This window comes from Orycteropus afer, unplaced genomic scaffold (assembly GCF_000298275.1).
Source record: "Orycteropus afer afer isolate SDZICR_OR568_19922 unplaced genomic scaffold, OryAfe1.0 scaffold00245, whole genome shotgun sequence".
NCBI lineage: Eukaryota > Metazoa > Chordata > Mammalia > Tubulidentata > Orycteropodidae > Orycteropus > Orycteropus afer.
The window spans coordinates 2164612-2191430 of record NW_006921832.1 but is presented as its reverse complement, the minus strand read 5'-3'; the positions used below and the strand labels follow the sequence as shown (position 1 = coordinate 2191430).

At 43.7% G+C, this 26819-nt stretch overlaps 1 protein-coding gene across 1 annotated transcript in view; it reads left to right on the top strand.

The window, feature by feature from the left end:
* Nucleotides 1-3463, top strand: part of SLC12A8 (solute carrier family 12 member 8) — a 249960-nt gene extending 246497 nt beyond the window's left edge. The window contains exon 13 of the mRNA XM_007949383.2: nt 3301-3463. Coding sequence (XP_007947574.2) covers nt 3301-3463 — 163 coding nt within the window. The remainder of the gene's footprint in view (nt 1-3300) is intronic.
* The last annotated feature ends 23356 nt before the right edge of the window (nt 3464-26819 follow it).

Sequence of the window (26819 nt, the reverse complement as noted above, 5' to 3'; positions counted from 1 at the left end):
ACATCGCAAAGAATGGGAATTCCAGAGTACCTAATTGTGCTCACAAAGGAACCTGTACATAGACCAAGAGTCTGTCATTCAAACAGAACAAGGGGATACTGCATGTTTTAAAATCAGGAAGGGAGTGTGTTAGGGTTGTATCCCTTGAATCTATATGCTGAGTAAATAATGTGAGGAGCTGGAGTATATGAAGAAGAACACAGCATCAGGATTGGAGGAAGACTCATTAACAGCCTAAAACACTCAGATGAAACAACTACTTGCTATAAATGAGGATAACTTGAAGCACTTACTGATGAAGATCGAAGACTACAATCTTCAGCGTGAATTACACCTGCAAAAACGGCAAGGAGGCCACATGTTCTGACCTCCTGTAATCCCACAAGAGGAAGACAGGATTACCAGCAGTAACTCAAGGCCTGTTACTGCAAGGCCAGACATGCTGCCTCCCTCCAGCCCTTTCACCAACCGTTCCTCCCAAAGCACCCACCACCTCTCCTCTGGTTCGATAATTCGCTGCAGTGGCCACACAGAACTCACGGATTACGGGGTTTATTAGGGAAGCACCAGGCTACAACTCAAGTTCAGGAAGAACGCTCAGTCTCTCTCTCAGCCCACCGTCCCTCAGCCAACAGTCTCTCACAGTCTCTTTCCCAGCAGTGCTGGTCCCTCGGTGTCTCACTCAGCAATGCGTGTCTCTTGTGTCTCTTTCCCAGCAGCATGTGTCTCTTTCAGGGGCGCATGTCTCTTTCAGCAGCATGTCTTCCTCCACCAGCAGTCAGAGAGAGTTCTGCCTCCAGGAGGACTCCTTTTGAGCCCGGAAGGGTGGTCAAACTAGCCAATCACAGCATCAGAACTCTAAGCACATGACAGGGAGTGGGAACCTCCCAGAACATTGTATTGTGCCACGCCCAACAGAAATAACCCAGGTGGGGACTTTAAAATCAGGATCTCCTCAGTTGCTAATAGCAATTCCCACCTTGGAGTTTACAAAGACTTATGGGTAGAAAAGCCACACTAAGTAATTTACTACATCATACACCTCAACATAAAGAAAATGAAAATCCTCACAACTAGACCAATAAGCAACATCATAATAAATGAAGAGAAGATTCAAGTTGTCAAAGATTTCGTATTACTGGAATCCACAATCAACACCACTGGAAGCAGCAGTCAAAAAATCAGATGTCATATTGCACTGAGCAAATCTGCAGCAAAAGCCCTCTCTAAAGTGCCCTAACCCAAATCACGGTATTATCAATCGCCTCATATCCATGTGAAAGCTGGACAGTGAATTAGAAAGACCAAAGAAGAATTGGTGCTTTTGAATTGTGGTGTTGGGGACAAATACTGAAAATACTGTGGACTACCAGAAGAGCAAGCAAATCTGTCCTGAAAGCAGTGCAGCCGGACTGCTGCTTGGAAGCGAGAATGGCCAGACTTCATCTCACCTGCGTTGGTCATGTGGTCAGAAGGGACCAGTCCCTGGAGAAGGATATCATGCTTGGTGAAGTGGAGGGCCAGAGAAAAAGGGGAAGACCCTCAATGAGATGGATTGACACAGTGGCTGCAGTAATGGGCTCACACTTAGCAAGGATTGTGAGGATAGTACAGGGCGGAGCAGTTTTATTCTGTTGTGCATGAGGTCGCTATGAGTCAGAATCAACTTGACGGCACCTGACGACAATAACAACCTTACTCTGGGAGATTCAACATTTACAGACGCAATTCAGTTCTCAAAAACCCAAAACACAAATAATTTAGATATGCTGTTAACAGTGACTACAATATTTTAGTTATGTGATCTGAACATGGTGTTTTGTCAGCTGCATAAATGTTTCAGATTTATTACATTAGGTTTCTATCTTTTTATAGCTATTAAATATATTCTTTATTTAAGCAATACTAGTAGGAGCTCTGGTGGCGTAGTGCCTAACGCACTTGACTGCTAACCAGAAGGCTGGCGGTTCAAACCTACCAGCCACTCCTCAGAAGGAAAGTGAGACAATCTACTCCCATAGAGATACTGCCTGGAAACCCAAGGAGGGGTTGCTATGAGTTGGGGCCGACTTGATAGCACATAACAACACTAGTTAAGTAAATGATTCTTTCAGAGTAAATTTTGAAGAGGAAATCCATGCCTAATTTATGATCTAAGGATCTAATATGGACTGTAGGAACTAGAAGGAACCCAGGAAGTTGAAGACATAGAGGCACAAGGAGTAAAGAGAACTGCCTGAGGCCACTAAGCTGATTAGTGACAGAGCTGTGACTGTCTCTGTCCACTACAGATATCCTGACTGCCAGCCTTATCTTTCCTTATTCCATTTCACCTCTAGCACTTTCCTCATTTATCTCTAACATTTTTCTTAATCAATTTATTCCAAATCTAACTGTATGCAGAAGTTTCAGTTACAATGGCATCTATATCTAGACTTGCTCTTTGTCTTTGGGCCAAGTTGGGGTCAAAAGCCTTTTGTCGTTTACCTCTCAGCTGCTTGCTATATGAACCTTAGCTCTGGAAATCATTCCTCATTCCACTTTTTTTCTGGTTAGTAAAAGAAAAGATTTTCCAGGCTCTCCATTTCTTTATTTCATTTGACAAAAAGCAAAGAAAAGCTACGGACAGGACTCTATTTGGAAAGTAAAAACGCTTTTTCTGGATTATCTCCTATTGTGTACACACAATGTTATCCTTTTCTATTAAAGAATGGTAAATTATCACTCCCTGTCTCATTTTATTTAGTGCTTAGTATTTCTCTTTTTAATTAATTAACTTTTTAAAATTTTGGTGAAAACACACACAGCAGAACACATTTGTCACAGCAGACCCATTTGTCAATTTCTACATGGGCAATTCAGTAACATTGGTTACACTCTTCACATTGGGTCCTCATTCTCACTATCTCTACACACATTGCTTCACCACCATTGACTTAGATTCACTACCCCCTTAACTGCTCATCTGTGCTTTAGAGTTACTGTTGAGAATATGATCTCATACAGACAATTCTTTAAAAGACCATAATGCACAGGATGAACATTCTTTACTCATTTAGCTAAGCAGGCGTTTAAAGATGCCTTCAGAGGACAAGTGTTTATCTTACTTTGAGTTAATAAAATGCTGGGCATATAGCTTTCAATAATTGTATTTCAAACATTTAGCTACTTATTAAATAAAGAATTGTCACAGCTCACATTTTTGCCAAGCATTTATTTCCCTATCCAGGGTAGACTCGTCTTCACTGGCCAGCACGTGTTCTTTCCTTCTGACTGTCCTCTGTGTTTCTCTCACTGAAGGGCCCTGCAATCCCCCCAGGACCAGATAGTTCTGGCACCAACCTTGGCGAGGGTTGACATGGAGATGACTCAGCTAACCCAGGAGAATGAAGATTTTGCCACCCGGGATCGCTACCACCACTCCTTCCTCGTGAGCCGGGAACAGCTAATGCTTCGGTACTAGAGGCAGCCCCAGGCCCTGCTGCCTCGGATCTGTCTGGTGCAGACCAGACTCAAAGCCCTGAACCTTCGTGGAGCTGTTTCTCCTCACTGAGAAGCATGAAGACCAGTTTTTCAGCTGCTGCTTTGGACGATAGAAACCTGGATGCTGCTCTGTAGCGCTGTATCTAACTCAGGGTAACCTTTAGAAATAGTGGTGGCCTCTGAAACATGGTCCACAATCTGAAGTTCTCCAAGGGAGCCCCAAGACCACCGGGGATAAGAGAACCAGAACCAGATTGTCCTAAAGGCCACAATAAATGGTTGTTTTTGATTAAACCTTGTATTTTCTTTATTTTTTAAATAAATAATGCATTTATGTGGTTGGGTTCAAAATCCAAAAGTATACATGTATATATATTGAGAAGTCTTCCTCTCGTCATTGTTACCCATCTGCTGAGTTCCCATTCCCCACCCCAGAGGTAACCACTATTTTTAGTTTTCTGATACATACTCCCAGCATTTCATTGCGTATACTTAGGAATGTGGATTCTTATTGCTCCTTTTTTATACACAAATGGTAGCGTATTGCATACATGTTCTGCACCTTGCCTTTTTCCCTTGACGATCTGTCTTGGAGATATTTGCATATCAATACACGTATAGTTTCCTCCTTATTTTTCCTTGTGAACGTATGCTATAATTTATTTCACTAGTTCTCCAATGATAGATATTTGGATTGTTACCAATCTTTTGCTATTACAATCAGTTCTGTGGTGAATAATTTTGTACATATGCTCAAGTGTAAGTGTAAGATGAATTCTTAAAAGTGGAATTGCTGGATCGGTGTATACTTGCATTTGTTAGCTCTTCTTGTTTGTTGTTGTTGTTGTTATGTGCCGTCGAGTCGGCCCCGACTCATAGCGACCCCTCCTTGGGTTTCCGAGGCAGTATCACTACGGAAGTAGGATTGCCCAACCTTCCTTCCGAGGAGTGGCTGGTGGGTTTGAACCGCTCTTCTTGTTTAGTGAAGGTTTTATTAGTTAAAAAGTTAAATTACCAAAATTTCCTAATGATGATTAATCTTCTTTATAGTATTTGTGGCCCCTAATTCCCTGAACAGGAGCTCCGGTAGCATAGTGCCTAAGTCATTTGACTGCTAACCAGAAGGCTGGTCGTTCAAACCCACCAGCCACTCCTCGGAAGGAAGGTTGGGCAATCTACTTCCATAGTGATATTGCCTCAGAAACCCAAGGAGGGGTCACTATAAGTCAGATCTGACTTGATGGCACATAACAACAGCAACAACAATTCCCTGAACACCTTTGCAGCTGTTTTGCACCTTTGCAACATAAATGCCCTGAAGGGTCAGGCCTATTTTGGTTCCTCTCAATGTGGCATTCCTTGCAAGTACCCAGTATGGGCCATGCTTCCTCCAAACAAATTCGGCACCTGGCCCAGTGTTAGTGATTTTACCACTTAGCCACAGAAGGAAGTCCTGTTGGGTCATTTCCAACGTCTTTTTTTCTGTAGGAGTTCTGGTGGCATAGAAGGTAAGGCATTTGGCTCCTAACCAGAAGGTTGGTGGTTCAAACCCATCAGCTGTTCTGCAGGGGGAAAATGAGGCAATCTACTTCAGTAAAGATTTACAGCCTTGGAAACCCAGTGGTGGTTGCTATGAGTTGGAATTGACTCGATGGCAGTGGATTGGGTTTGGTTTTGGTGTCTTCTGTAGTTAGTGTGCTAAATAATTACCTGGGATGCTTGTTAGAGATGTGGATTCTTGCTTCTCACTCATAGATTTTTTTATTCTAAGCTTGGGGTACAGTCCTGGAATTCACAGGGGCCTCAGGTGACTCTAGGCAGGCAGTCCTTGGATCACATTTTAAGAAACATTGATGGATTGGATATCATGTGCTTAAAATGAATGAGAGGTGGGAAGATCATGGTGAGGGATCACTTAGATATTAAAATTCTATCCTAGAAAATGAGGTCTGGTTTATGATTGTTGTGGTGGTTAGCTGCTGTTGAGTTGGTCCCCAACTCATTGTACCCCATGCACAACAGAATGAAATGCTGTCTAATCCTGAGCCATCCTCATGATCAGACCGTTGTGATCCATGAAGTTTTCATTGGCTGTTCACAAAATCTAGTTGTGGCTGAAAACCTGAACATCACTAGAAACAATGTAAAGAAAGCAAAATTTAAGAGTTAGTAATAGGCATGTGAGAAAACAAAGACCCAAAAAACAAACCTACTGCCATCAAGTTGATTCCAAGTCATAGTAACCCTATACAACAGAGCAGAACTACCCCACAGGGTTTCTAAGGCCGTAGATCATTACAGAAGCAGACTGCCTCATCTTTCTCCTGTGAAGTGGCTGAATGGTTCAAACCGCCAAACTTTTGGTTAGCAGCCGAATGCTGTAATAACTGTGCCACCAGAGCTCCTTGTAGGCAAACAAAGACACCATAATAGATGGACTATCCTCGGTGAAGGGCTGAGTCAGCAGATCTCCAAGGGCCCTTTCTAAATAGAAGCCTTCAATGATTCTATATTTTGCTCTTTTTAAGTTCCTTTGAAAATTTCTGAGTTTGAAAATCATATACAGCAGGAGACTCAAGTATCCAGAGAGAGCACTTTCCCCAACATGATGACTTTTGTGAAAAAGAATAAGTGAGGAATGGGATATGTTAAGGATGCAAACATTATGCTGAGTGTTGGACACACACCACACACACAAAATAAATGGCTCCCACATGATAAGAACAGACATATGCACACCCATGTTTATCACAGCACTGTTTACAATAGCCAAAAGATGGAAACAACCTAGGTGTTCATCAACTGAGGAATGGATAACCAAACTATGGTACATACACACAATGGAATACTATGCAACCCTAAAGAATAACTAGAATCTGCAAAACACTGCATAATGTGGATGAACCTGGAGGGCATTATGCTGAGTGAAATAAGTCAAACACAGAAGGACAAATATTGTATTAGTCCGTTATTGTAAAAAGTCAAGAAAACGTTTGTATATGGAAGGAAATTTTTTGTTGTTGTTGGTTTCCAGGGGTGGGAGAGGAGGGGAGGGAACACTGTTATATAGGTAGGAGTAAGTATTGATTTGGGTGAAGAGGAGGGCAATGTACCAAATGTGAGTGTTCAACATGGTGGCACTGAGGAAGAGGAAGACATAGAGAGGTACATGGGAGGTGCAGACAACAAAGATGAACCCTTTTGCACATACAGTATTACATTGTCAGCGAAGGCAAACATGGGTATATGGGTGGATAGATGGGTAGACAGGCTGAACTATTAGGTATGTCTATACAGGGAGGAGTGTACCCGAGACCATGTATAGGGCTGGCAGACAATGGTTCTACAAGTATATTTGTATGTTCTGTAAGAATTCCCAGGTGTATAGTAGATCTGACAAGGGGCAAGATTGGAGTCACTTATTGGGCACAGCCAGCCACCCAGAGAGAGCAAGTAGTTGGACCTGTGGGCTTGTGACCATAGTCATAGAGGACATCAAGCTCAATTGCCATAACATAGTACACAAAACATTGTTCCACCTCCTACTTTGACAAGTAGTGGCTGGGATCTTAAAAGCTTGCAAGCGGCCATCTAGATGCAACAATGGGTCTCTCCTCGTCCAGAGCAAAGAAGAATAAAGAAAAGCAAAGATTCATGGAAACAATTAGTCCAAGTGACTGGTACACCATATGATCCTCAGCCTATATGACTATGAGACCAGAAGAACTAGATGGTGCCTGGCTACCACTGTCAACCACTCAAGGGGGGATCTATGTAGGGGATCCTGGCTAGAGAGGGAGAACAATGTGGGACAAAACTCAAAATCATTAAACAAAAAAAAAAAAAAAAAGGACCAGGTTTGCTGGTCTGATAGAGCCTGGCAGAACCGCTGAGACTATGACCCCTAGCTGCCCTTCAGGTCTGGAATTGAACCCACTCCTCTGGCTTCCAGCCAAACAAAAGACAGGCATATGAGCTGAACATTTACATTAGGTAGATACACTCCTTGGAGAGAACAATCATGGGAGAAAGAAGGGCTGCTTATGCACAGGGAGACAGTTCAGGGGGCAGGAGTGCATGGAGGAAAGGACACAGGGAAGAGGTAACTATGGGGAGGAAGTGGAAGGAGAGCTGTTGCATTGTGGGAAATTGTAGTCAATGTCATGAGACAAAGTGTATGTGAACTGCTGTGTGGAAAGTGAATTTGGTCTGTAAACTTTAAGCCAAATCACAATTAAAAAATAGAATAAATGGCTCCCAGTCTAACGTGGGAGGCAGATGCTAAACAGATTGACCATCTCTAGTGAGATTTAGAAATCTGGTATTTAACCCAAACTAGATTGTGTGCACAGTAACACTAATTGGTCAAATGGTAGTCAGGGCTTGGCCTGGCCCCCCAGAGAGCAGAAGTTTACATGCTACAGCTTTCTTAGAGAGTGCAATCAGAGAGGCAGGAGTGAGAGAAAAGAGAAATAAAGTTGCACTGAAGGGTACAACATTGACTTAGTGACCACTCAGTATCATCGGCAACTGAATGCTTGATCTATAAGGACTGTCTTCTGAGAGACCGTGAGGGAGGAAGGGATCAGAATTTATCCATAGGTTCCTTTTTCCATAGACAAAGGTTACCCCTGAGGGGCATAACCACCCCAATGCTTGTGAGTTGCACAAGTGAGCGCCCAGAGTGCCCTGCAGAAAGCAGCAGCCAGTAGGTGTGGGTATGAGGCACTGTCAGGTTTGTGTGCATGAAATTGGCTGCAGCCCATGCAGAATTGCTTCCTGCAGTGGTGGCTGGGATGGAAAAGTGACCTAGGCCCCCAAGACAGGTGGAACAGAGAGGATCTGAGGAGGCCCAAAGGAAGTGTTGGATACAAAAGCCAGTAGTAAGGATGGGTTGTCAGAAAGACCAGATACAAATGTCACTGGATCATTCAGACAGGGATTACTTATCTAAAGGAAGCCCCCAAAATCAGCACAGTCAGAATATACAACAATGAGACCAGCAACATTTTCTAAGACAGACAAAAGCCAAATTCCTGGCCCAAAAGGTTTATCAAGGAGTGCACAGGTGTAGGTGATAATGTCTGAGTGAGTGAGCATCACTTAGACCTGCTGGGACCTAAGGCCTAACCTACTGATTCTGGGACATGGGACTGCCAGAATTTCCAGCCTGTTACCTGACCTGCAGATTTTGGAAAACTGCATGAGCCAATTTCTTAAAATCTCATTCTCTCTCTCTCTCTTTCTCTCTCCATACAAAAAATGAAACTCACTGCCATCAAGTTGGATCCGACTCATAGTAACCCCTCATTGGGTTTCCAAGGTGGTATCACTACAGAAGAAGATTGATACATATGCATATAGTCTTACTGGTTCTGTTTATCAAGAGAACCCTAACTAAGACACCATTTTTATCTTCCGACCTATCCATCCATCTAATGATCCAGCCACCCATCCATCCATCCATTCATCCAGCAAGCCATGGCTGGATCAGCCCCACATGAAACTTCGTAAATAGGTGCCTGAGACAACTTCACCTGGGCCAGGTACATCTCACCAGTCTCAGAGCTTTAGAATATAAAAAATATGGTTACAAGCCATTTAGGCATAAATGAACTCCTCGGCCATCACCCTCAGACTTTCAGAGTGAGTATAGCCTAATATTAGAGCATTCCTGAACTCTGGGCTAGGAACCAGAACAGGGGTTATTTTTCCTCAGCTGTTTCCAGGAGTCATGCTAACAAGCCCCCTGAGCTACAATAGGGTGCATCCTGTACAGTACAAAATAATGTGGAAGTCAAAGGTTCGGGATTCCATCATCCTTCCTTGCCTCTAGGTTTCTCACTGAGTGAGTGTATGCATTAATTAATTAATTAAATATGCCAGTTTATGCATTAATACCCAAGTAAGAATGCAATCTGCTTCCATAGTGATAACGCCTTGGAAACCCAAGGAGGGGTCACTATGAGTCAGTTCCGACTCGATGGCAGTGAGTTTGGTTTTTTGGTTTAAGAGTGCAAAGTTGTTTGGAGTCAAAATGGAGGATGCAGCTTAGGTCAGAAGGTTGAAACAAGACCTCTAGTATCTAACTTTCTTCTTCTTGGATATCAGCATCCACTTGCCCCAAAGACACTTGGATGAGGAGCTGGAATCATGAGAGAGAATGACCAGCCAGCCTTATCACACAGTACCAGAGGGGCAGAGGTCATGTGTAATCACAAAGGACCTTTCAACATAGGACACTGCCCACCAGTGAAGTGTGACCTGGTCAATGACAAGCTCTAACCAATCATATCCATGGGGAGGAGCAGATATAGCCTGGGGGATGGGTAGATGTGTTCCCTCCAACTCTGCTGTGGAGGGAGGGAGCTTAGATGGCAGTGTGATCCTCTCCAGGGGCAGAGGTGGAAAATGAGGAGAGCAGAGGCCAAGGCAGACACAGGGTCTATGGATGACAGGGGAGCCCCTAAGCCACTCCGACAGTGGTCAGGGAGGCTTCCCTGGAGAAGGAGAGTCCAAAAGGAAGGGTGGGCCATTCCAAACACAGAGAATAACACAGTCAATATTACAGCTTTGAAAAGTCTCTGGAGCACAGTTCTAACCCGAAACACATGCAGTCACCATGAGTTGTAATCAACTCTATGGCCAAGTTTTGTTTTGTTTTGACTATGGGTTTTTTGGGGGAGTGGGGATGGTAATTAGATTGGCTGACCCAGATAAACCAGGGTAATTTCCCCATCTCAGGATCCTTAATTTAATCACATTTGCAAAGCTCCTTTACCACATAAAATAACGTATTCACAGGTTCTGGGGATTAGGACCTGGACATTGTGTGTGTGTGGGGGGGGGTAGTATTGTTCTGCCTCCCACACCTGCCTTGGGGGCTGGGGAGCTGGGGAGACTGTGGAAGTGAACACTTGAAATAGCTAGGGAGTGCTTCAGAATGAATTCATGAGTGCTGAGGAGACACTTGGGGGACAAAATCCAGGAAACTTCTTAGAGGAAGTGGATTTTGAACCAGCTTGGTTAGAGGATATGGAAAGACTTCTGAACCAAGGGAATGAGAACACAGATTAGTACAAGAGAAAATGCCAGGCTTGCCTTCCACCTAATAACTCTTCTTCCTACCTTTTACTTTTAAGCAGAGCTTCAGACCAGTTCTTTCCAGTTAGGCCTCTTGCTGAGAATTTGCATTTCCACCCCAGAGTTACTAAATCCCAATCTACATTTTAAGGAGATCCTACTATACATAAGAGGCATCTGGGGATTTTCTTAAAACATAGATGCTGATTCAGTACATCTGGGGTGGAAATGCAAATTCTCAGCAGGGGGTTGAACCAGACCAAACTGATTCAAAACCCTGCTTTTAAGTGGGCCCACTTGTGAGAAAGTTTGGTACAGCAGCAAAATCATAGGATTTGGGGAAGAAAATTTCTGTGCAGCTCTGTCACTCACTTGCACTGTGAACTTGGGTGGACTTCTCAACCTACCTGAGCCTCCACTCCCTTCTGTACAATGGGAATTATGATTTATACTGGCCCCCAAGTGTGGTTCTGAGTACTGAATAAAATGAGATTCACAGGTTTTTGGAAAAGGGAAAGGTGGAATGAGTGTCTTAAGAGTGTTCTACCAGGCCTGCAGAGTCCGTCACTTATTGTGGGCAACACGGGAAAAAGGTTAAACCATGAGCGAGTCTTGGCTCCTCCTGGCCTGCCATTTTGGTGCAGGGAAGAGTCTTACTGCTTCAGGAGGACATGCTGTGTCTTGTCAGCCACACACACAGCAGGTACCTTTGCTAGCCAATGGCAGGAAATCATCAGGGTACCCGAACCAGAGCATGGAGGATGGACAGAGTTACCACCTGATCACAACCACCCATCACCCTATCCCCCACCCCCTGTCCCACCTTTTGTCTTATTGCCCTCATCAAATTCATTTGGCCACTTTACCTAAACTGCATCTCTGCTTAGGCTCCTCTCTTTCCTTCCCATGGCTTTAAAAATTTTTCTTAAGAACCCCACGTCACCCTGTTGAACCAAGGCTTATTCTGCAGCAAATAACTGAATTATTGCTGTCTTATCCTCTCAGTGTCCACACAGTGCCCAGGAGGAGAGGATATGCTGTGAGGGCTCCACCAGGCCGGGGTGATTCTGTACTGTTTGTACTACTGCATGGGCAGGATCATTGCAGAAATCGGTCCTTGTGAAACATGCTATTCAGCATCCCTGCATCTTGGCGATGTACCTGAGCTCCTTTGGGAAGACTCAGAAGCAGAAGTAGATGCCAGTTTGTTAGTTTGAGGTTGAAAGAAAAGAGTTAATCTCCTGAATCTTGACAGGGTTCTGTTCTTGGGCAGAAGGTCACATTCAAGTGAGAGGGCAAGCAGATAGCAAAAAAGACCCACCAACACCAGGGGCCCTTCACCATGCTCCCTTGCTCGGATGGGCTGGAGTGAGTGAGGATGGATAGCAGGTGAGTGCCCTGCACCATTCATTGAGGTAAGGGTGGACACAGGTAAAAGAGACAGACGCAGTTCTCCAAACAGGAGTCTCTTAGGGTCCGTTTTTTGTTGTTCTGTTTATTTTGTTTCTTCAAAAATGTGTGTGTGCATGTGTGTGTTTCTGTGTTTATGTCTGTTAGAAAAAATACAATATAAAAATAAGCTGGTTCCACCAAATGTAAAGGGTGACTTTAAGATGGCCTGGCTTAAGTATGGCATGTGGTATATATCAGATTCACTTTGGGAAGCCCTGGGGGCAGGTGGCTTTTCAAAGAAGCAGCAATCATCCTTCCAGCAGCCAGCAAGAGGGTTCTGAGTGCTGATGGGTGAGATGTAACATACGCCATATGTGTGAAGATGCTGAAGACAGAGAAAACAACACTGGTTTCAAATATGAATCACAAACTGAAAATCACAAGAGCAGATGCTCTAGTTGGCAGTGTCAGTTTCTAATACATGCACAGCTCTGCATGTATTAGTGAGGGTAGACTTACTGCTGCAACAAACAGCCTCCACTCTGCAGTAAGCAGATACTATATAAATTTATTTCTAGTTCATGTTATAGTCTGATAGCAGTCAGAGAGGGTGGTGAGCTCTGCTCTGCATTGTCACTCAGGGACCTTGGCTCCTTCAGTTTAGTAGCTTGAACATCTTCCAGGCTTTCAGAGTCTTCTCTGGGATTCTAACTGGCAGGTGAAAGAAGAGAGGGACACATAGGGATCCCATGGAGATTTAGGGACCAGGGCTGAAAGGGCTCATATCATATCACTGCCTCCCACATCCCATTGGCCAGAACTAGACACATGATCTGTCTACTGGAAGGCAGCCTGGGAAACACAGTCTAGCTGTGTGCCCAGGAAGACGAGCAGTCGGGCTGGATATGTGTCAGGCCAGGCTCTGCCCTGTGCTGCAGAATGAAAACAGCTGGGTTCATTTCTTTATTGATGGTACATGAGTGAATCTCCTGATGAGCACTGGGGAGATTCTCCCCTTCAGAGCTTCCATCTCCAGAGGGCAATGACACGCTCAGTCAATGATTCTGTTACTCTTTAAAACATATTTGGGATACCATTTTCAGTATTCTCTTCAGAACCTTTGAATATTCTAATGGCTGGCAGGATGTGTCTTTTGAGGGTTCATTTGATTTCCGGAAGCCTCAGAAATCATTTCAAACCAAGTCTGGGGTTAAGGGGACTGGTCAAGCGCCAACATCTCCTTTGGGTCAGAATTGAGATGTGACCATAAAGTAGAATGACCAGGCAATGTCCAAGATGAGAGCCCAACACACTTTGAGGGTTGATAGTCCTCAGAAGGAAGGTTGGGCAATCTACTTTCATAGGGATACTGCCTCGGAAACCCAAGGAGGTGTTGCTATGAGTTGGGTCCGACTTGACGGTACATAACAACAAGTGTCATTAGAATAATTTTATAAGGCCTCCCAAGTGATGATTTGGAAGGAACAGTTTTTATTAGATATACATGTTTTGGAACATTGAGAGTGTGTGCATAGCAAGTGACTATAGTTTTCATGTGTATAGTACCTTTTATTCATGATCTATGTTGGCTCTTTTTTTTTTTTTTTGCCTAACTGGATTGAAGGAGCTCTGGTAGCATAGTGCCTAAGGCACTTGACTGCTAACCAGGAGGCTGGTGGTTCAAACCCACCGGCCACTCCTCGGAAGAAAGATAGGGCAATCTACTTCTGTAGTGATACTGTCTCAGAAACCCAAGGAGGGGTCGCTAAGAGTCAAGTCCAACTCAACGGCACATAACAACAATAACAACAACTGGATTGAAAGAACTTCAATAATACAGGTATCTCTTTTGTAAGAAACAACCCTAATTCATTTTTAAAGTGTTACTGCTTTTAAGTTCAGTATATTTGATGTATCCTGCTATTCCATCCAACCCAGCATGAATTTGTTCATTCACTCAGTGCTTATTGAATGTCTCTTTCTGCCAAGCTATTTTTGCTTGATTCAGAAACTATGAAAGCAGACGATAGCAATTGTTTTCCCCATAGCTTAAAGCTCAATTTGTAGGTGCTAAAAGCAGAGAGTTCTAGAATGAAGAAGCAGGAATTGGGCACAGACTTCCTGAGTGGCCAGAAAGAGAGGAAACTGAACTTGGAATGGGCTGTTCTGGGATGGTTCACAAAGTGTTTAGAGAAGAGTAATTAGCCATAAGTTTTTCTTATCGATTGAAGAACACAGGATGAATTTTTCTCCAGACTAATGTTTTCACTTTCTGGATTTACCCAGGGTTCTGGAAAACTTCATGTCTATTTTAGATTTCTCATTTTACCTCAAGACACCTGACCTGAGATTGTCTTTTCCTCATGAACAATGAGAAGAAGTATAAGAGATAGCGGTGAATCCTGCTTTTACGACTACAGTTCCAGGAAGTAATTTGGGGATCCCATCGTTCCATCATAGAAGTCCTGTGGGTGGTGCAAATGGTTAACGTGCTTGACTGCTAACCATAGTGTTGGAAGTGCCAGTCCAGCCAGCGGTGCCTCAGAAGAAAGGCCTGGAGATCTATTTCTGAACAATCAGACATTGAAAACCCTGTGGAGCATGAAGCACAGTTCTGCTCTGGCACACTTGGGGTCAGCCTGAGTTGAAATAGGGTTGACAGCACCTGGTTTTAACTGGTTTATTGTTCCATCAGACAGCTGCATTCAGAGGTGAGGAAATAAAGCTTTATTTCTAAAAGTGTGGCCCTCAGCTCACTGATACAAAAACATCACCTGCTGGAATGCTGATACGTGGGTACTGTTTCAGACCTATTAAGGCACATTTTCTTGGTTAGAGCCTGTTGTTTTAGGTGTTGTTGAATTGATTCAGACTCATAGCGACCCTGTGTACAACAGAACGAAACACTGCGTGGTCCTGCGTCAGCCTCACAACCCTTGCTATGCTTGAGCCCGTCATTGCAGCCACTGTGTCAATCCATCTCATTAAGGGTCTTCCTCTATTTTGGAACGTACATTTTATTTGTTTATTAATTATGATTTGGGTGAAAGTTTACAGAGCAAATTGGTTTTGGAACATGCATTTTAAAACCTCTCCTCTCCATGTGATTCTCTAAAGTTTCAGAAGCTCAGGTGGAAAGGCTTTGGGCTGATTTGAGTCTGAGACTAGTAATCTCCATCGGTACCAGAGGCTGTTACGAGCAGTAACAATCCCAGACCGGAGCTACGTGGACCCAGGTGAGGTCCAATAAGCTGCATTGCAGGGAGATGCTTCCTGTGGGTTCCACTGATGAACTAGAGACAAGGCACTTCGGCCCCTCGTTCCACTGAGAACGAGAGTGAGCCTGGTGATGCATATGTGTGTGTGCAGGTGTGTGCATTTGCACTTGTGGTGACCTGAGCATGCACATTTTGTCCCCCTCTACCTGTAACTGGTAGGGACCCTTCACTTACTTCTCATCTTCGCACCCAACTCCTCCCTCCTTTTTTAGCCTTACCCCTTCGGTGCTAGAGCTCCATGACCAGTCTGGGCTCTGTAGTCATGGCTCCCCTCGGTAGTTGAAGCCCTGCAATTCATGGCCAATCCTTAAACGTTAAAGAAGCTAGTCATTATTGAGCCAGGCATTGTGTTAAAAACAAAACAAACCATTGTCATTCCATGTCCACTCAAGGTGACACTATGTGTTACAGAGTAGAATTGCTCCATTGGGTTCTCTTAACTGTTGTCTTTACAGGAGTCGATCATTAGTTCTCTCTGCTGTGGTACCTCTGGGTAGGTTCACTTTATATTCATTGTCTTATTTGATTCTCAAACAACTCAATGAGTTAAGTATTGTTATTTCCCCCATTTTCAGATGAGGAAACTGAAGCTCAGGGAAGCAAAGAAACTCGCTCAAGATCCCACAGTTAGAAAGTGGCAGAACTGAATTTGAACTTAGATCCTTCATTGATCTTTCTTCTGGATCTTCAGGATCCCCATGGAGGCTAGCCTAGACTTATCATCTCTCTTCAAACTCCTAACTATTTCTCCTTCACCCACCTCCCACTCTCCAGAGCTGGAGTTGACCAACTATTGGCCCATGGGCCAAGTCAAGCCCACTACCTGCTTTTAAAAATAAAGTTTTCCTGGAGCACAGCCACACTCCCTTGCTTATGTACAGTCTATGCCTATTTTTGCACTGCAATGACAGACACTGCCATGTGACAGAGACCATATGGCCCACAAAGTATAAAATATTTACTATTATCCCTTTACAGAGTAAGTTTCTTGACCTCTGCTTTAGAAGATTTTGTTCTCTACTCTTTAGAAAGGATCCAGTCCCTTGGAAATGCAGTTTTTCTCAGGCATTTATATAGCTCAGTTAAGAAAGGTCCATGTGAACTTATCTCCTGGTTGGACGCCATATTTTTGCACCTCATAGACCTAGCTCTAAAGCTATCTCCTTTCCCTCCAGCATTGCACCCCTTGTCGCCAACCATACAACATGTCAACCCTGGCAAATACACACCTGTATCCCCTCTACCAATTTCTTTCCTTCTTCCCCTGCCAAGTGCCTGGTAGGTATGATTTGTACATGAATATTCCATGTTCCCTTCTTATATTTTCCCTCTTAACCTCCTACAATCCAAATTTTGCCCTTCAGCTAGCCCTTCCGATACATCTCCACTTGGATGTCTTGGAGTGACATGAAATTCAAGTGACCTACCCGGCATCTCCATCTTTGTTAATGTCATATTATCCCACTGTCTCAAATTAGTTACTATGAGTTCATCTTTGCTTTTCTTTCTCTCCTTTCTGCCTGGTTTATTATCAAACCCTATTTTCTTTTTCTGTAAATCTCAGGTTACTCCCTTCCTAATTCCCACTGTCAATTCTTTGGCCCAGGCCTTTATCACCTCCTGTCGGGATCACCACAGTGGCTTCTAACTGGTCTCCCTACCTCCCTTTCTCTTCTCTACCATACCCTCTCCTCCTCATTTTTAAAATACTGGGGGTTCAAACAGAATCTAAGGCCCTTGGTGTTTATCCCTGCCATCCTTTCCAGCCTCCTCTTCCAACACTGTATGTTATACTGAACACACTGGATCTTGGTAGGACTTAGCAATCGTATAATACTCTTTTCTTCCACTTAGAATATTCTCTTCTCTTTTCTTTACCAGGACAACTTCTATTCAACTCTCAGGAAAATTGTCTAATGTCTCCAGCCACAAACCATGATGTTGTCAACTATTTGGTCCACATTTTTGTAAATAGCTTACTTTACATTATTTATGGATCTTTCTTTTCTACTAACCTTTGGGCTAGTCAAGGGCAATGATATGTTCTCCTCATCTATGTATGACCAGAGCCTAGCATAGTGCCTACTGGGATAGAGGGATACTCAATAAATATTTCTTGATTGACCACTCACACCACATCCCTCTATTGCTGAAGAATTTTTGCTAAGTCTCTATTTCCTACCACATTAAGTTAAGTCAGTGTTTCTCAACCCTGGCTGCACGTGAGAGTCACCTGAAGCTTTTGAAAAAACACCTATTCCCAGTCCTCACCATAAGAAATATTGATGTAGTAGGTCTTTAGCAGATTCCAGTAGTCCCTGGGTAGTACAAATGGTTAACATACTTGGCTATTAACTGAAGGGTTGAAGGTTCAAATCCACCCAGAGGTGCCTTGGAAGATAGGTCTGGGAAGCTACTTCTGAAAAATCAGCCATTGAAAACCCTATGAAGCGCTCTAACACACATGGGTCGCCATGAGTTGGAAGAAGCTTGATGGAACTGGTTAATGGATGCCAAGCATTGGCATTTTATAAATGCTTCTCCAGCAATGTTAATGTCCAGCCAGGAATGAGAATCACTGGTCTAATGTCTAGTTTTCAAGACCCCCACAATCCAGCCTCTATCTTACTCATGCTTCTTCAATCCCAGCCGGTTTCTTCTTTCATCCCTACAGTGACAAACTTATTTGTTTGCCCAGGAATTTCCTGGTTTTAGCAGTGAAAATCCCACATCCCTGGAAACTCTTCAGTCCCAGGAAAGCAGGGACCATTAGTCACCATACTCATCCCTCTATGTGCTCACAGGGCTCCCTCTCCCTCCAACGCCTTCTGTTTGCAAATTCTCCCCCTTCATAATGTCCTTCCAAAGCTGTCCATCTTTCCCTGCCTCTCCCATGAGGCCTTCTCCATCAACTTAGTCCATTTCTTGCCTCAGAACTCCTTTTGCACTTAGAATCCTCTTAGGGCTACAACCTCTGGCCTCCTTTCTGAATAGCTCTCTTCCGTTCAGGCTCTATTTTCTCCCCACCCAAATGAGAGTGCTCTGTGGAAGAGGTCCCTCCAGTTTTGCACACCCCAGAGCACTAAGCACTGCCTTGCCATTGTCCTGGGAGCTCACAAAGGTTGCTCAAGGTCTCCCCTTATAGAAACTGCTAGGCAAGGCCTAAGGAAACATCCTTCAGGGCGTGAGCCTCAGAGCAACAGGGTTTGTTTTGATTGGGCGGAGAGGAAGAACTTGGGTGGGAGCTGTGGCTAGGGCCCAGCCTGTCTCCACACCATGTGTGGACAGAAGCAATAGCTTCCCTTAACCAACAAATGACCCCATGTTGGCGGAGAACACAGAGTCTTAGATTTGCTCTGATGGTTAGCAGACGTGTCGCCCTGTTTCTGGCCCACATTCTACTCAGATTCTCTCTCCACGAGGAGAGAAAGTAGGGTAGTAGGCAGAGCACAGAGTTGATATCTGAAGACAAGTCCAGTCCTGGCCCTCTGTAGGTCCTCCATGGGCACATGCCTTCTCTCACAGGGCCCAGGCCTATCTCTGAGGTCCCTTACACCTCTAAGAGTTAGTGTTTTATTTTTCCTATTGCTCACTCCTCTAAGAGTTAGTGTTTTATTTTTCCTATTGCATGGGGTCGCTATGAGTCGGAAACGACTCGATGGCACTTAACAACAACAACAACATTGCTCACTCATCTAGACCCCGAACCGCCACTTTCGCTGAGCCAAGGCCCACTTAGAAGTGGCAAAATCCAGCACGGACCATGTCTTTCCACTTGCTCACGTGAAAGACAGATATTTGGAGACATTTCTTTTTTATTGCCACAGTAGGCCAAAGATTGAGGGTGGGGAGGGACTCTTGTCTTGTGAAGGCCATAGACTGAAATTTTAAAGACAGATGAATTAAGAGCCTCAAAATGTAACTGTTAGTTACTGTGGTGGTTAAGTTTGTGTGTCCAATTGGCTGGGCCTTGTTGAGTGGCTGGGCAGCTGGATATAGTTATTCCCCATGGTGAGATTGGTAATTAACTCCCTGGTGGACTCTATTGGAGCAGCTGAGTAGCTGCTGTGAGTATGTGATCTGCTTCCCGTATGTAAGAAACAGCTTTGGGAATGGTCTCTAGCTTATAGCACGCTTGAAAACTGAATGTAGCAATGTCATTATTCAGGAGCCTGCCCTGCTCTGCTGACCTTGGGACTTTCAGTGGACTTGAATTAATGGCCTGCCATGTGGTTTGGTAACTTTGGGACTGTGCCTTTTTACTCATCAACCTTGGGCTTGGCAGTTCAGCAGCCGTCTGAGTGAAAAAAAGCCTCTAGCTCCAGTGGGCCAGGAGTTGGAAGCAGAGCTGAAGCTCAAGGTTGAGGGGCTTTCACCCAGCCCCTAGAGCCTGGCACTTTGAACTCACATTTAAAGTCTCCAAACTGTAAGAGAATGAACTCCTGTTTGTTCAAAAATCCCATTTGTGGTATATTGTTGTCAGAGTGGCACTAGGTAACCAGAACAGTTACTTTTCTTTTCTTTAAAAGAGAAATAATAGCAATGGTACCTTTTTTAAAAGAAAATTTTATTGTGATTTGGGTGAAAGTTTACAGAGCAAATTCATTTTCCATACAGCAGTTCATACACATTTTGTCATTGACTGCAATTTCCCACAATGTAACAGCTTTCTTCTCATTTCTTCCCCATAGTTACCTCTTCCCTGTGTCCTTCCCTCCCACGCACTGCTGTCCCCCAAGAGGTCTCCCTGAACATACACTACCCATCTGTTCTCCCATAATTGATCTGTGTAAGTAGTGTGTCTACCTGATGTAAATGTTTAGCCCATTCGCTGGCCTTTTATTTGCCTGGAAGCCACAGGAGTGGGTTCAATTCCAGACCTGAAGGGCAGCTAGGGGTCATAGTCTCAGGGCATTCACCAGGCTCTATCAGACCAGCAAACCTGGTCTTTTTTTTTTTTAAATAATTTTGAGTTTTGTTCCACATTGTTCTCCTACTTTATCCAGGATCTCCTACACAGATTCCCCTCTGAGTAGTGGACAGTGAGTACCTTATTTTTGAAAGACATATTTTCCAAAACTTTTTCATACCCATCATATTATTTGATTATCACAGTTACCTTGTGAGGGACTGTTATGAATTGAATTGTGTCTCCCCCACCCCAAGTATGAGTTGAAGGCTTAGCCCCTGTACCTGTAAACATGACCTTGTTTGGAAATAATAAATTATGTTAATGAGGTCATATCAGAGTAGGTGGGTTCTAAACCTGATCACTTCTAACTAGTATCTTAGAAAAACAGCAGAATAGACACAGAGACATACACACACAGGGGGAAGACAGACTCCATGTGAGGACTTGTCTACAAGCAAATAAATGCCAAGGACTGCTGGTAGACACCAGAAACTAGGAGAGAGGCCCACAGAAGTCAAAGACATGGCTGAGGCCTTAATTTGGACTTTTAGCCTCCAGAACTGTGAGCAAATTAAGTTTTGTTCTTTAAAGCCATTCACATGTGATATTTTAGCAGTATTAGGTAACTAAGACAGGTAGTAATACCTATGGCAAATATTACTGTCCACATTCAGCAGATGAGAAAACTGAAATTCATTGAGATTAACTGATAGATCCAAATCTGTGGAACTAGAGACAAGAGAAGTTAAAACAAGGACTCACATGTTCTGCCTTCTACTCCAGGGTCCTTTCATGAAAACATCCCACTTGGCCACTTTCATCTCTATAAATGGACATAATTTTCTTTTTTTCTGATTATAAAAGTAATACATTAAGAAGTAAATAAATGAAGTAAAAAGTAATACATGCCATTAAAAGACATGGACACAAATGTGCGTAGCAGGACTATTTGCATTAGCCACACATGGAAACCATCGAAATGCCCATCAACAACAGAATGGAACAAGGAGCTCTGGCGGCATAATGCCTAAGGCACTTGACTGCTAACCAGAAGGCTGGCAGTTTAAACCCACCAGCCACTTCGTGGAAAGAAGGTTGGGCAATCTACTTCTGTAGTGATACTGCCTCGGAAACCCAAGGAGGGGTCGCTATGAGTCGAGTCCAACTCTACGGCAGTGTGTTAGGTTTGGTTTGGTTTTATCCACACAATGGATGCTGTGAAGGAAGAAGAGTCCATAAGTTCATGCAACAATGTGAGTGAATCTCACAACATAATGTTGAGCCATAGATATTAGACATAAACAAATTCATATTACATCATTCTGTTTATATAAAAAGACAAAAACACGTAAAGCTAATCTATCCCAAAAGAAGTCAGGAGAGTGATGACCTGTGGTGGGGGAGGGATAGAATGACAGGAAGGGAACATGAGTGTCTTTCCAGATTTGAGTGTCAGTAACACAAGTGTGTTTGAAGAGTGAAGTTCATTAAGCTCTACATGGCACACTTATTATCTGTGCACTTTTTTGTTCGTATATTACGTTTATTTATTTTTTATTGTGGTGAAATATAAATAGTAAAACATTTGCCATTTCAACCATTTTTACATGTACGATTCAGTAACACTAATTACATTCATCCTGTTGTGTAACCATCAACACTGTCCATTTCCAAATATTTTTATCACACTGAACAGAAAATCGGTAGCCCTGAAGCAATAACTGCCCATTTCCTCCTCTCTGCCACCCCTGGACCACTAATAAACTTTGGTCTCCATGAATTTCCCTATTCTGGATATTTCATAGAAGTGACCAAACCAACCAAACCCACTGCTGTCAAGTGGGATCCGACTCATAGCGACCCCTCCTGGGGTTTCTGAGGCAGTATCACTTACAAACTGAAGACATACGATATTTGTCATTTTTTTATCTGACTTAATTCAGCATAATGTTTCTACAATTCACCCATGTGGTAGCATTTATCAGAACTTCATGTCCCTTTATGGCTAGAAAATATTCCATTGTATGCATATACCACATTTTATTTGTCTGTTCATCTGTTGATGGACACTTGGGCTGTTTCCATCTTTTGGCTATTGTGAATAGAGCTGCATTGAACATTGGTGTTCAAGTATCTGTTCGAATCACTACTTTCAAGTTTCTTGGGTGTAAACCTACGAGTGGAATTGCTGGGTCATATGGTAATTTTCTGTTTTCCATGGTGGTTGCACCATTTTGCAGCCAATGCATGAAGGTTCCGATTTCTTCACATCTTTCCCATAAGTACATCAATATTTTAATCAAAAGTTTAAAACAGTTATGCATGCTGTTATAAGAAATTCAGACAACAAAGAAAAATACAAATAATCTTCAACCAATTTTAAAATTAAAAACCAGAGAATGTAGAAGTACATTACATGAATGTAAGAAATATTTATTTAGTTCTGTGTGACAATCAGCTAAGGAAGAACAAATGGAAGAGTGAAAGAGAAAAATATTGGACATGAGTTGATTGGAAGAAAGTTTTAAGTAGGGAGAAGAGAGAGATAGAAGGAGAGGTAGAGAAATGAGTGGACCAGGAGGGCATCAGCTACACAAAGCAGGAGATAAATAAAGATGGAGACTGAGATACCCAGGAACATCCCATAAAGGAGATAACTGCAAACAGAAAGTAACATATAGAAGAATCAATAGAATTGGGGGCCCAAAAGAACGTGAAAGAAGATGAAATCCCCCAGACTCACAAACAGAGTGAATAGAGATGAGCAGCAAGGGGGAAAGGGTGGGAGTGTATGGTTTAGAGGGGAAGGAATGGATGTCACACCCTGTTACTGACCTGGACAATGTGAGTGGGAATAAGTTATGACTTTTGAAAGTCAAGGGAGCTTGCAGACACTGCATTTCTAGGTCAGGGACTGGTGCTTGAGAAGTACTCAATGAACATGTGTTGAATGATTGAATGGATGAATAAAGTAATGACTGAAGACCTAGACCTCTCTGACTACGTGAGAAGTCCACGCTGGGCCTTTGGCTCCTTCCCTGGAGCCCTGGCCATTTTGCCCAGTGTCCTGGCATCCCAGGAATTTCCCTGCCTACTCTAGGGAGGATGTTTCATGCTGCATGGTTTTGCAAAATAAGACTGCTTTATCAGAATCCTGTTGCGCCAGAGAATGTTCCTGGCTCATTGACGTTTACAGTGTGTAACCGATGTTATCGGAGGAATGTTGTTTGGAATTGAATGGTCCTCTCAGATGGGCAGACAAGAAATGGGAGGTCATTCAAGGACCCACCCCAGGCTGTGTAAGTTGGAGCTCAGGGTTGCTGTACATGATGCTTGGGAGCCTGGCCAAGCCGTGAGCAATCCTTCCTCCCTGGAGGAGGTCCCAGCCTATTTCCAGAGGGATTTCAGTGTTTACACCCTTACCATGGTCCTCCAGGACAAATGCCCCAGGAGCCAAGCACCAGTGGGCAAATCAGGAGAAGCAGCAAGGGCTCCCTAGGCCTAGGGTCCAGCAAGCAGTCCAAATGATGCTATTCCTGTAATTTCAGGAAGGGAACAACCAGGCTTCTCTTGGGAGGTCAAACACAGAGAGATGAGTTTTTCTTTCAGTTCTTTGGTCAAAATCCCAAAGCACTCTGCTTCCTGGGGCTCAGAACAAAACAATGCAGATGTAACAAATGTTCCTTCTACTGTACCCTATGCTATCAGAACCAGCTCTGCAGATTTGTCTGCAGGGATTCTCGATGCTTCTCTGAGCAGAGAAATGACCAGATGGGGTGTAGGGACTGGGGCTGAGCCAGAAAGGGAGGAAGAGTCAAGAGAGGTCAAAGTCTTTGTTCCTGGTGGGAGGGAAATCCACTCTGAAGTGGTGCCCCACATGAGGCCAGCAGAGGTGAGCAAGTTGGGGAACGGCTGGATGGTGCTGGACACTTGCCACTATTGGTTCGTTTTCACCAATCTCAGAGGGGCCTCAATAGGGCTGGGCATTCCAGGACTTTTCTCTCACTCTCTACAACTATTTCTAAATGTCTTCATGTTCCCCAATGTGTCAGACCTCCTAGGCCCAGCTCCTTCAATTCTCTCCATTCTCAGCAAGTAGACTTATTTCCTACTTTACAAAGAAACCACCTGTCTTAATGATTCCATCCCCTCCTACTTCTCAGAAACCTTGATTCTCTTTTCTCTTTCTTATAACTTGGACATTCTTTGCAAGTAGACTCTTTCCCTGTTCAAATTCTCCTATAAGAAACAAGAAACTCCCTTACTCCTAGTCTCCCATAATTACTATCCTATCTCACTCTTTCCCTGCAAAGTCAACCTCTCTTGAAAAGTTACCTCTACCAGCTCAATTTCCTCACCTCCCACTTCTCTCAGCTTGCTCTGTTGTGGCTTCTGCTCCTCACTCCATTGAAACAGTTCTTGTGTAGTCACCAGTGGCTTCCAAAGGATGTTTTCAGTCTTCACCTTACTTGACCTTTTAGAATCATTCCATACTGTTAATCACAATTTCCTTCCTTTATTCTGGTGATGTAACCTGGGCCTCCCCCTACTTCTCTGTGCACCTTCCCAGTCTCCTTTCTGGATCATCTTTAAGACTCCGTTCACTTGCTACAATACTATCTTACCTAGGTGAACTCATCCCTTTATATGCAGAAGTCTCCCTAATCTAGACCTCAAACCTGGACCTCTCCCCTCAGCTCCAAGTCTACTGAGCCAAAGGCTCAGAGTCAGTCACCTCAGACCCAAGTACAAAAGCAAATAATCCTAACCTCACAGACCTAGTTCTCTCCCACTGTTCTCTGCCCTAGGTACTTGTACCACCATCCATCCAGTCACACAAGCCAGGAACTCATCTTTGACTCTTCTCTCTTCCTTATCCTCCACAGCCATGCATCAATACATCTTGTGGATTTTACCTCCCATAATACCCACCAGCCACTCCTCGGAAGGAAGGTTGGGCAATCTACTTCCGTAGCGATATTGCCTCAGAAACCCAAGGAGGGGTGGCTATGCATTGGGTTCAACTTGACAGCAGTGAGTTTGGTTTTTAATATCTCATATCCATTCTCTTCTGTGAACTCATTTTCATTACCTTCATCCAAGAACTATCTTTTCTCGCTTGGGCTCCAAGAGTCCAAGCATTGACTCTTGCTTCTTTCTAAATCTTTCCTCTTTCAATAGCTAGAATAATGGTTTCCAATTGTAAATCGTGTCACTCTTCACCTCATTTCCCTTTCATCTCCACCCTTACATCACTCTGTCTCATCAACTTCAAACTTTACACTGACTTCCCTAAACTATAAAGAAAAAACCCAAAAAACTATACAAACACTATTAGAAAAAAAGGAAAAAAAAAAAAAAACCCTCTAAAACCTATAAGGCAAAAATCCTTAAAATGGCCTGTTAGGATCTTCCTGATCTGGACTATCAAATCTCCAGTCTCACATCTCTCCATGCTCCTTCCTTGCTCTCTGGGCTCCAGCCAAACTGGCTTGCTTTCATCCTTTACATTTATCCCAATGCATCTTCCTCAGGGCCTTTGCATATTCTCTTCCCACAGTCCTTTGCCTGGTAAATGGCCTACATAGTTTTCACATCTTGGCTCAATTCCATGTCCACAGGGACACCCAACACCCTCACTCAGAGTGCTCTCCTTCAGGTCCTTTCTACAGTGATAAGTTTACATTTATACACTTGATTACTATCTGTCCCTTCCAAACTTTTAAGCTCTCTAAGGTCAGGGACTCACCCAGCAACCAGTATAGTGCCTGGCACAGAGTAGTTACTTAGTAAATATTTATTGAATGATTAAATAAAAGGAAAGTCCTATGCTGGGTGCTGAGGATACAAAGATGAATAAGGCACAGAAATTGCCAGAAAGCTGCTCAAGACTGTGGTGAGGTGGACAAACAGAGGAGAGGATGAATAAACAGACAACTAAAACTCAGGGTGACAGGCACACAGCAGAGAAGCAGGCAGACTCCCTGGAGAATCCAGTGATGGCTGGCTACGGCTGATTTGCCCCAGGTAAAGTTCAGCCTCAGTCAGTCTGTTGAACTGATTTGTCATCCCTCAGGGATCCTCATCAGCAGAATCCTGGGGGTCCCTGGGATATCACTGCTATGCAGTCACCAGTATATACCAGCCATGGCAGTGCCACCACTGACTGGGTCCAGCCAGGTCACCATGCCCAGGAGCTGGGCATACTTTTGGGCCACTTCAGAACACAGTGGTATAAATGAGTCTGGCTATATAAGAGTCTGGCTATATATAAGAGTCTAAGCACATTATTCCAGTCAGAAAAGCTCCTGGTACCTTCCTGACAGTGATCTAATCATATCCTCGGAGGTAGCATTGGGTAATGATTTTCTCCCCACTGTACAGTTGGGGAGACTGAGGTCAATAGAGATCACTTAACTTTGCCGAGGAACAAGAATGGCTCAGGAACAGGACTTGGAGAGAACCCAAGGCCCTATCCATAGAGTCCGCCAGCCATGCCAAGGGACAGAGGAGGACTTCTTGGGCTGAGGATGTGTTGCAGCAGGAGCCTGTAAAGTAAACACTTTGGCACAGGAAGGACATGGCATCATCCCTTGCAACCACTGAATGTTAAAGTAGATGAGTCCTGAGAGATCATCTGATTCAACTCCCTTGTTTGACAAAGCAGGAAA